This window comes from Cyprinodon variegatus, unplaced genomic scaffold (genome assembly GCF_000732505.1).
Source record: "Cyprinodon variegatus isolate N-32 unplaced genomic scaffold, C_variegatus-1.0 Scaffold154, whole genome shotgun sequence".
NCBI lineage: Eukaryota > Metazoa > Chordata > Actinopteri > Cyprinodontiformes > Cyprinodontidae > Cyprinodon > Cyprinodon variegatus.
The window spans coordinates 907,927-919,985 of record NW_015150607.1 but is presented as its reverse complement, the minus strand read 5'-3'; the positions used below and the strand labels follow the sequence as shown (position 1 = coordinate 919,985).

Here is a 12,059-nt window from a genome sequence, read left to right as displayed (position 1 = left end):
AAGAAAGAAAGAAAGAAAGAAAGAAAGAAAGAAAGAAAGAAAGAAAGAAAGAAAGAAAGAAAGAAAGAAAGGATATATCTATGAATGTATGAATGAACAGACAATTGGGAAAATTAAAAGAAAAAACAAATAAATGGACTAACGCAAAGATAAATCAGTAGGTGAAGAATTAAACAGATCACCAAATAGTTTTAAAACAGCAATGCAAAATGAATGAATGGATAATGTAAAAATGAATGAATTGACAGATAAATGAAGGAATGAATAGTTGAAGAGAACAGGTGGCTGGATTAATGAATTTATAAACAAATGAATAGGAGGGTAGAAAAATAAATGAATAAATGTATGAAATAACAGACAGTGATAAATGGAGGAATTAATTTACTCATTTAGATTAAAATGAATGATAAACGGAAAGATGGAATTAGAGGCAAACAAAAACGCAAATGAACACAGGGATGGATAAATGGATATATGAATGAATTAAGTAATGGAACTAATATGATTAAACATGAAGCATAGTCTAGACTCTGATAATGCTTCTTAAGCAAAATGATAGGCTATTTAGACACCTTTAATGTCTCCAAATCATTTCCACTCCCACCTAGACCTTTGAAACACTTAAATTAAATTCCCTGCCTTTCCAGATTGAAACCCTTGGAGAAGAAAAAAAGCACAAAACAGCAACATTTTCAACAACAACTTTGTTATTTTCAATAACAAATTAATCAACACTGCATGAAATCTATGATTGGCAAAAAGTTAGACTTCCCGGTGGTTGGCAGGGTTAAAAACATTACAGAGTAAATCAAAAATCCATTTTGGTTTCTATTTGATGTTGATGGAGACTGTATGTTTGAATAATTTGGTTTCGGGGAGACAGATTGTCTGCTTGTCAGTCTTTGCGTACACACCCCTCAGAGTGTTTTGATGTACTTCTCAACTGAACTAGAGGTCAGTATTTATTCCTCCCCCCAAAGTGTGTTTACTGTATGCCTGTGTGCTTCAGAGAGAAACGGCCTTGATGGAGCAGAGAAACATCCCACATGCTGCCCAGCCTCGTGCCAGGTCCATCTTAATTTGGAGCATCTGTCTCGGACACAAACATCAACCATAGCATGACAGCAACATGTCAGCAATGAAAAATGCTTTCCTTCAACACTCACCAGCTTCTCAGTTTTTAATCTGTTTTCCCTGCATTTCATACCTCAAACTATCATCTGGAACAGCCATTCAATATATTCACTAGATAGATTCATCTTATTCTTCAAGATTAGAAAATATACTTTAAAGCCAGGAAAATAGGTGAAATGAAGTTATCATAGGTTGTCCTGATTCTTTAGAAACCAAATGTCCTGAGGATTTTTAATATTGTTAACATGCAACTTTTGGAATCCATGATCGGTCATGATTGTTTTGTTGCCTTATTAATTTAATTCAAATCTGTTATTTTCCAGAAATGGACAAAGAACAAGAACTTGCTACACAAACTGAATTTTACTTTGGTGCATCCTCGGTCCGATTGCCACCCTCTCAGTGTTTGTTATTATAAAACTTATGTTGTCGGTTCACTTTAGATGACAAAAATGATGTTTTTATTATCCAATGATAATAGCAGCTGGTAATATTCTGTGGTTTTTTCTGTTGCTACCTGAACTTCCTCACAAATCTCCCTCCATGCTTGGGTCTACTATTAGACTTTGATAAAGTACTGACATATTAAAGCTACTTTAACATATCCGTATTTTCAAAATTAATTTTCTTTTGTTTGCTATTTTTCTGTGCATGTTTCAGTACAAGTTCTGGTAAACAAACCCTTTTCATGATGGCTACCGCCAAATCACATTTAAACTGTCATGATTCTGAACCTTTAGGTTCTGTTTAAGTATTTCTTTTTGAGTTTTCAGTTACACTTTGATTTATGTCTTTCTGTGTTTCCTAGGTAATTGGTTTAATTTCCAGTATGTGTCAATCTATCTGTTTTCTGGTTGTATTTGAGTTCTTATGTATATATTGTTTATTCTCTGTTCCTGCCTTTTTTTGTCAGTCTTCTTCCACTAGCTCCTTTATAGATCCTTCAGTCCACACCTGCTCCCAATCAGTTGATTACTCCATTCTTTGTTCTGTTTTTGTATTTATACTCCTCCTCTGCAGTTACTGTTTACTGGATTCTCTTCTTTTGTTTATTCCCTCCTTCACCTACGTGTTCCCCTTTGCTCTGGTTCCTGTGTTTGGGGATTTCTGGTTTTAAGCTTCTGCTGCCATCATTGGTTATTAAACCTGTAAGAAATCACCTCAGCTTCCATCTCTGCATTTGTGTCCTTTAAAAACCTCCACACAACAACAACAACAAAACCAACTTAGAACATTGAACCATTTTCTATTAATTGTGGTGAATATATGTGTATACAACTAAAACCAGATACTAACATGACGGTATAAAAATTAACCATTTCTTTTTTGCCATCATTACATTATACATCATACATTAAATCAGACTTGTTTGCTTTTTTCAGAATAATGACAGAGAGACGTCTCCAAAATCACTTCCTTAAAATTTTAAATATATTTAAATGAATATGCCCTAAAATAATTTAAGTAAGTGTACAGGAAGATTTTAAAGTTTTATAGCAACAATATCACCTAAATCTTGAAAGTATTTAAGTGGACACTCTAAACATAATGTTTCCGTTTGTGACATAATTAAAAAAAGAAAACAGAGCCAAAATAATAATAAGAGAACTGTGGTGTTCAAAAAGTCTGGTTAATCCTAGCTTAAAATTTCTTGATGCTTAAGAACAACAGCTGTACGCCAGTATATTCACATAACACTGTTGGAATGTGTGGTCTTCAAACAATTAAGGAAAGAGACAGTTTCTGTGTCCCCTACATGAACTTGTTTTTAGAGGCTAAAGATGTGTCTCAATCCCTGAACAAAAACAAAAGACTTTGACTGAAACTGGAGCATGTTTCATTATCCACAGTGTATCAAGTCTTTTACAGACATTTGAAAGACCACTCAGCATGGAAGAAGCTGTTACTCCAAAAGCAACATGAAAGCCAGATAACAGTTTGCAAAGGCACTCAGAGACAAAGTCCTTTATGAAAGTAAATGTTAGCATTACTGACCGCAGTGTTTTGTCCAGATGATTGATGCTAAAGAGGAAGGAAAAAGACTGAAGCTCATAGGTCCAGGAAGGGGGGTCAGCTGTTGTGTGGGTGTTTTGATGAAAAAAAAAAAATATGGGACCTTGGGTCCAAAAAGTTGAAGTTAAAATACTTAGGTCTTCAAAATGAACAATCATGGCACCTTATTAAGCACAAAATGCTTTAAGCAAAGAACAATTTGAAATGAAAAGGTGAGTGACTATGCACCTGTGTCATTTTCTGACACGAACTTTGTTGGAACAAATAATAAATTAGCTTAAAGGTTAAGTTGAATTAAAGCTGCTTAAAAATAGAGGAAGCAAAATAAAGATTTGTATTTCCTTCTATTTTTTAAGCATCTCAAATGCATGTGCTGAAGGGTTGCTGAATACCATTCAATGATCCCTTTCCCAGGTGTCCTTCAAGAGCTACCTTGTCCAGTTTACCAGTTCGGATGGTGAGCATAGAAAAGCTCTCCATAACCTTTTGCTCACTGACAGCTCCTACACTTTTAGGAATTACATGTCAAAGAACTTAAATAAATAATGCATCCTTGGAAAAAACGGAGAAAGAATGTCATTCTCTCAGAAGATCTCAGCATCTATGTTTTTTTGGTTTTGTGTCTGTCAGAGATATTATACAACTGTAAGCACTTACTCGGAGCGCAGTCGATGTATTCCATGTCGTCCAGGGCGGCTCCTCCGCTCAGATCTTTGGAGCGGATCCCCTCGAAAATCACCTCAAAGTTCCTGAGCTTCCTTAGGGGGACCACAACACGGTTCCAATGGTTCCCTTTATGCCCCGTCTTATTCCACATCTCAATTATGCTGTTCTCAGTCTGTGCAGGACAGATGACAAAAGACACACCATGTGGTAGCATTTCACATTTTGCTCTGGTTATTATAACAAGAGGTTTCAAAGCTCTAGCAGCAATTACTGACAGAAATTCATCCTTCAAACTACAAGTCATGTCACCAGAGAACAGAGCTGAGGAAAAATGGAATAAAAGTATGTTCTGTTGGCAAGTGGATGACTTATTAAAGTGTCATTAACATAACATGGCTATAATACAGTGCATTGCTGATGGATTTGCTTCATACCACATATGGAAAATATTAAAGACAAATCAGAGTATACCCTTCTGGAAGTTCACTCAGTCTTTTCCCATGCTGCTGTTGCTCAGACTCTAAATCATGGTTAATGCTGCTTTAAAACTGCTAACGGTAATGCTCTCCATAAGCCATCACCTCACCAGAGGCTTTCAATATATATAAACAATATACTGACACATTTTCAATATAAATACACTGTTCTGGCCTCTTGGCTTATTCAATTGAGAGCAAATAAAGAGACAGCAATAAAGTTGTATTGCTATACTCATTTTGTAAAAATATTACATATATTGTAATAATATTACATTTCTGCCTACAGTTAAATAAGATATCCTTTGTTAAAAAAAGATTTCTACCCACCACCAAACTCATTTTACATCTTTCATTAGACTCCACATCAGAAAGCCAAGATGACACCATCAGAAGTTGGATGGTCTTTTTAGTCAAGGTTAGTGCCCAAAGAATCACTGACTTTAACACCTCCCTAAGTCTCTCTCTCTGGTCACTAACCTATAGTCTCCACTTCCTGTGGTTCCTGTTGCTGATGCTGGTGATTCAACCTGCTGCAGTTTACATTACAATAAACGGTTTTAAGCTATATGATCTTGTCTGGCTGAATTCTGGGTCGTTTGTTTCTGCTCCCTACATAACCAGCTAATCTCTTTTATGACTAGACCTACATTATGACAGTTGTATCTGACCTGGTGTGGCTAACATTTAGAACAGAAAATTACACATATAAAATCATCTCAATGATGGTCTCATTTATCAAGTTAACACACAGCTGCAAATCTCTTTAACTGTACAATTGTTTCTAGGTTACTGTTTTTGTCTAGGTTCAACACTTTTTTTTATTAGAGTTTTACATTAATATCAAAATGGCATTAACTTTCTACAAATACGTTTATCTTTTTTTTAAAATCAGCATCATCTATCTCTTGGTTGGTTACAGGCTGCGGACTCTTTACGTCAGCTATATGTCCACACATTTTGTTTTAAAAATCCTAGTAAAGAGTGGGGCTTGTGTTACAAAACAATACCCTATATGATTGGTCAACCACACTTCCTCAGCATTGAGTGTTGTCTTACTGGGTACCCCCCAACATGGCAGGTAGATTTGACAGTTTAACCCACAAATCGTAAAAGTTAAACTCCATTTAGCGGATTGGAGTGACAGCGAGAGCCAAAACTGGTTCTGGCATGCACATTTTTTAAAATGATATATGCCATTTGGGGAACCTGCAAATGCCACTTTTGGCTATAGGTGCTCCTGGCGCATTGCCAGGTGCCAATTTCATGCCCTGGTCAGAGGTAAACCTCTGCAAAGCAGAACCAGAGGACTCTGAACAGTCCCTGACTATCACAAAGGACATTATTGGCTACCCTAAGAATTTTATTTTTTGTAAATCCAGCTTTAAGGTACATAATTAGTTTTAGCAATGTGAAACTTTGAGTGAATGCAGACAGAAACACAGAGTTTAAAAGACAATATTTTACATTAGTTGAATTTAAAGTTGCAAGAAATGAGCATAGTCTTGTCTGCAGTGAGCAGAGCTCTAGTCTAATTTACTGAAAAAAACCACAGAGGACGAACAAAGTCACATTCTACTCCTCCACTGTAAGGTATATTGAAATGCAACCTTGGCTTGCACAGGCTGTCCCCTCTGCTCTGACACCCTAGATTCGAAATAATCTTGTTACTCCAAGACAGATTAATAGGTAGAGTAACAGCAGGCTGTATTAAGATTTATGTCAGGAAGTAATGACTCAATCTGTAAAAGCAGTCATAGAGCAACATACGAATTTGCCTTGATAGCTCTGACTTTGCTTTTTTGGCATATAAAGTTGATTAGTTTGTTTGATTTGTTTTGGATCTTGGTATCAGGACCTTTCAGTCCTGGCACTGCAAACAAAAAATTAGGATTGAGTGCAAATATGTTGCAATTGTGAACTTATTCTGATGGATGACAAGACAATGCTAAAACTGAAATAATATTCAATTCAGAGATCATTGTGTTAATGTTAAATCACTGAGAATATACTACCTGACTTTGTTTACTTGATAATATAATCTTCTTTTTAACAATGATTTTTAGTTAATCAGCGGTTTCCTGCGTCATTGATTATGGTGAGAGAATCTTCTCTCAGGCTATCACACGCTTGGCTCTAAATGGAGATGATATTTTGCGAGATCTGATAACATTATGTCAGGAATCCAGTTTGTGTGGTTTGGGCTTTTGTTTGTTTTCCCTCCTCCACCAGGCGGTGCCTGGTTCTCGTTGGCCTCCTCATACACCTGCGGATAGTTACCTCATTACCGGAGGACTCTTATGCTTCTGACTGCCACTACCTCGACACCAGAGTGTTTGCCAGTTTTGGGTACTCTAGCCAAGCTGAGTTTTGCTGAGTCAAACTGAGTTTTTGTCAACCTGTGTTTTAACCTTGCTGTTTTTGTCTTTGCCTCTCGGCAGGAAGTCATCCTGCAAACTGGATGTTTTGGACCTTCTCCCCCCTGGAAGGATTCTCTGAGCATCAAACTGAGCTGAGGATTCAAGCTAGTGGTTTGGATGTACTTTTCCCCAAGGATTGTTTGGGCGTCTCTCTGAGCAGGGGATTCATCTTCACAAGAAACCTTTCAAGTACCGCAGGAAAACTAAGTGGCAGTCAGCTCCTCCATTCCTAAAGGAAACACCTCAACCTGGTTAAACCCTGTCCGCCCTTGAACGAGCAAGTCACTGGAACAACCCACATCGACTGGATTCAACAAGAGACACCTTTTTCTGGAAACGTGAGTCCTGTTGCCTTAATTCCCTTCTTCAAATCAAAGACACAAATTTCCCACTGAGCCTGAACTAACCGCAGAATCTTCCCCCTCACTTTTCAGTCCCGGTTCGACAGTGTTCAGAGCAGCACTGGACTCCTCTCAACCTACTCTCAATAAAACCTGTTAAACTTTTCCCTGGTCTCTCTGTTTGGTCTTCTGCATGCGGTTCAGATCTTTAGATAAAATCATGACACATTAATTCACAAACTCCCAAAAATACATCTAGCCAGAAGCCAATATATGCATTAATCTTGAATATCCAACCAATGAAAACCAGAGATGTGTATGATGTCAACCAGCAGCGGTCTAAAGAAAAACAAGCATGGCTGTGCCAGTGGACGCAGACTCCGCTATGCAGTCTGCTTTAGCTGGAGCAAATAAGTACCATTTGTTCCTTTATGGATGGGAAAGATGTTTGCATGTTATTCTCGACCAGATTTGGCAAGAGTTAGATTTATCATTTAACTCTGCTAGTTGTGAAACAAATCTAAAGCTGCAGAGGGATCCTGTTGTTACTGGCATTTCTGCTGTAAAACTTGGCGGCAATGACAAAAAAGTAATCGGTAGCGATTACCAGCTGGTATTTGGGAGCCCGGAGTCAGGGCTGCTCAATTCTATATGGAACAACATGCTTTCATCCTTGAACCAGTAAAACATTGTTGGAATCATTGTGGATGAAGTACATGTCACATAAAAATGGTAAGTGAACATGAATACAAGTTTGTGTACAAATGATACATCACAGCCAATTACTACTGCTACAATTGGCTAAAAGCTTTACATGGGAGGCTGGTGCCTCTTGGTAATTTACCCCACCAGCTTGAAAAATGATACTAAATCATCCTTCCTTTTGCAAACACTTTCCACAGGAGACTTCTAAAGATGGATACTGTGTAGAATTTAAATTGAACAATAAACCTATAAATCTGGCTTGTGCCAGGTTATCTAAAAAATGCCAGCTCACTAAAAACTTTAAACCTGAGTAAATATACAAAGATGCAGACTATTTATTATATCATTGTTAAAAGGACTGGCTTATTTATAAGGCATGTCTTTGGTAGGGAAGATGAATTTACAAAACATCCCCTAAAAAAACTATTAAAATTTCTGAAATAATTTGTAAGTCATGGCATATTCAATTGGTGATGCAGGTCCTTGTTAAACTAATGATATGCCTTTGAGTTTTCCACCTTTTGTCAGACCAGAACCACAAACTTCCATCAGTATTTAATGTGATAGATCAACATAAAATGTTACAGTGGGAATTTAAACTGTCATGAAAAGTACAGCTTTCAGATGTAGCCTGCAGCCCAAATTTATGGAGTCATTTCACCCTTTCATGCACACTTAAAGAAGTATGCATCTTGATATAGTGAAATTTATGACTTTTTATCTTTTCAACATATTTTAAGTTCAGACAGATTGAATAGAGAGGTTTTTATGTTTTGCCACAAATCCTTCCATGGATTTGGGTCTACACTGAGCCATTCTGATACATTAGTAAGCTTTGATCTCAACCATTAGCTTTCTACAGGGGCCGTATGTTTACCGTCTGTCCTACAGAAGGTGATCCTCCATCTTAGTTTTAAGCTTCTAAGAGAGATTGTCCAGTATCCATCTTTGCTGCTACAACAAAGCATTGAGATGGTTTGCTATGTTTGTTTTACTCCAAATAAAGAGAAAATAAACAATGCACGAGTAATACACAAGTCAGACCTGAAGGAATTTTACCCCACAAATTTTGTAGTGTGAAAACATAAAGCTTTTTTCATTTTTTTCATCCACGTTTACTCCCTCACTCGCTAAACACAACAAGAAGCATCAATATAGAACTGATATGATTTGGAACACAAGCAGACCACTGATGGCTACATAAATGATTGGATTTTCTCAGATGTTGTGAGATCTAAATTAACTGTATGTGAATCAGAAATTCTGTTAAATTTCAGAATTCAAAATCCTTTGACACTGTTGGTGACTTCCTCTTTTGTTTTGGTTTGCTGTTCGTAATTCAGCAACTGCCACACAGCACAATTGCTCCACATTTACTCCAGATGCCCCTCACAAATATTGTGTAAAGATTTAGTGCAGTTCAGAGTTTTGAAATGTTGTTCAGTGATGCTGGTTTGTGAAGGGTAAACTTGAACAGCACTCTATTGGAAAAATTAGGACTATAGCAAGATGAGGACGTTTTGGCCTCACCTTAATTAGGTTAAGATTAGGCTTAGGAATGCAATGTTAATGCTTGGGTTTAAAGTAAGGGTATAGAAAGGGTTGAAAAGGGGTGAAGATAAATAGGAGTCAGCATATTACCCTTACTACAAAAGCAAGACAGGAGAATGTGAGCTATTAACTTTGCATCAGAATGAGAAACATTTTATCCAATTTCACCATCAGATTCAGGACCTTTTCTTGCAAAGTGAGTACATTTTCCTGGTCGTCACAAGCTATTTTGCTAACAGTTAGGTTTAGGACTGAGGTGTGAGTTTAGTTTACCGTAGTTTAGGTTTATGGTGAGGTATGCACTGGTAATGGTTATGTGTGGGGTTATTGTCAGAGGGAGGGTGTAGAGAGGGATGAAAATGACTGAAAATAAATGGAAGCCAATGTGACATGGTCCTCAGTACATGTAGCAAGACCAGAATGTGAGTTTGTCTGTGTAGAGACCAATATCAGGTGTCATGCACAAACCGACATTTTACCAGAGTTTTCAGTCCTAATAAACTTGACTATGCTACTGTTTTTTTTCTCTTTACCCTATATGTTTACCCTGTCACTGCATGCATGGTGTGAGGGATTGCTGAAGGGTCAAAAACAAAATACAAGCGAATATCATTGCTGCACGCTCATCCAGGAAGAGCATGTCCTGCAGGTCAATGACTATGCAACCACGTGGCTTTCCTTGATAGAAAGTTCCCTGAGATTATATTGGTTGTGAATTGGTACTATATAAATAAACTGTGTTGAATTGAAAATTAATTGTTTTAACTTAAGGCTCATGCCCTGATTAAAATTTTTTTCATTCCATTTTTTTATAGGTGGGAAATTAATTCCAATTCTTAATAGGTGGGAGATACTGTAAGGACAAGCAAAACGCTGCAACAGCAACTCTTTTCTCAAACCATCATGCAGGTGATTAAGGGAAAGAGTAGCAAAGACATTGTTTTTGTTTGAACTGTCTGCAATATAGTTAATTGATTAAATTGATACTTCAGTGATTGCAATGTATATCATGTAACAGCCATCTTTTTATCTGAAAAAAAGCCTCCCCCAAGTCACCTTTGTTTAAAACCCATATGTCGTTCATTCTGTAACAAAAGCCTGTTAACTTAATCATGAATGACTTTTAAGATTGATACCCAAGGTCTGCTGTAACAATCTTTGACCTTCGTAAATTTCACAAGGTACCCACTGGCAAGATGCATTGCTTATGTGTAGCCTTCTCTTCTATTTCTGCTCCTACAAAATATCTGTGTGTGTGTGTTTTAAGTTACTCTCTATGGAGTCAGTAAATTATCAAGCCCATAAAAGTGCATGTTATGCATGAAAGCACAATGCAATATTCTGTAAGTGCTAATGGCTTTTGAACCTGCAAGGTCACACATTCACCATAGGAGTTCCAAGTTACACTGAGCATCAGATCTGTCTTTTTTACAAAAACACACGCCCGCTGACCCACACAGACACAAGCTTGACTAATGTAACATTTTCTACGCCTGTCTCCAGGGTTTAAACCATCTCTCTCTCGGTGTATAGAATTTAATGGCTTATTTTACTATTCACAGCAAACCATTTTTGTAAGCTAAATCTTCCATTTTCCATCCAGATGCGAGAAAGGAGCAGACATTTATCATCTCCTGCTTCTCACAGGAGTCACATAATCAATGACAATCAGCACAGAGCCTATAACACTATTAAATCCCATCGTTTAAGTTTCTAATATCCTATTCACGATATTGCTTTTAAGGGAATATCGGTGGAATAAAGTGTATAAAGCAATCTTCAAATATTGCAGCATTTTGCAGACACGCAGTTTTAAAGAATTTTTTGAGTTCAGGTTTGTTTCACGTTTTTATAATGGGTTATTCACTGTAGAAAATAGTGGAAGGAGTGTCATTTAATAGAATTTTAAAAAAGGCAGTTACAAAATTACAGACCTAATCATAGATTCTGAAAAGGTGGCGTTAAATTACAAGGTTTTTTTTTTTTTTTTATATGCAAAAAGTGGGCATGTTGTGGGGGGATCTACAAAGATTGCTGTGCAAATATTAAGAGTTGCAAACTGATTTGGTTCTCTGCATGAAACTGAACACATTGTTTGTTCTACAGGCAGTTTAAAATTAGTCATAAAAGGAAGAGGATGCCTAAAGCCATGCAAATGGAGAAAATTTATAATTGTAAAAAATAAAAAGTAAAAATTATTCAAACTAAAAATGCTCATAGTTAAAAAAACAAAAGAAAATAACTGTTTTGAAAGAATGGATTGCACACATTGTCTGCGGAATTGCAAGTGCAAATCACCTTGCACCTTCTTTGAAGATCTGCTCTGCGCTTACAAATATGTTTGCTCTGTTTGAGAAGGTGAGATCCTCAATGTTGGAATTGCATAGCATTTTATACTGTATTGATTTTTGTATCATTTGATGGAGTGGTGACCTAATGAACATAGTAGAGTGCTTGCATTCTCAAAAGGCAGCAACTATATGCTCCAAGCTGCCCCCTGCTCCTTAGGGATGGGCTAACTGCAGAGGTCAAATTTCATAAAAAATTTACATTTGCAGTGACCAATAGAATTGATTATTATCAATGTAATTATCATCGTCTGTGGGTTTGCAAGAGAGCTAACATTGTTTAGGGTTAATGGAAAGGTTTGGGAACCCCCACTCTGGGCAACAACATCCCTTCATCTAAATAAGGTAGCACATTTTCACTTCAGAAGAGAAAGGTGCATTTTAAAAGCACTGTACTTAAGGAAC

The 12,059-nt window shown here is 36.9% G+C and overlaps 1 protein-coding gene across 1 annotated transcript in view; it reads right to left on the bottom strand.

Annotated features, from left to right (window-relative positions):
* Positions 1-12,059, bottom strand: part of malrd1 (MAM and LDL receptor class A domain containing 1) — a 66,738-nt gene that overhangs the window by 16,215 nt on the left and 38,464 nt on the right. The window contains exon 20 of the mRNA XM_015377454.1: positions 3,805-3,985. Within this exon, the coding sequence (XP_015232940.1) occupies positions 3,805-3,985 (181 nt within the window). The remainder of the gene's footprint in view (positions 1-3,804; positions 3,986-12,059) is intronic.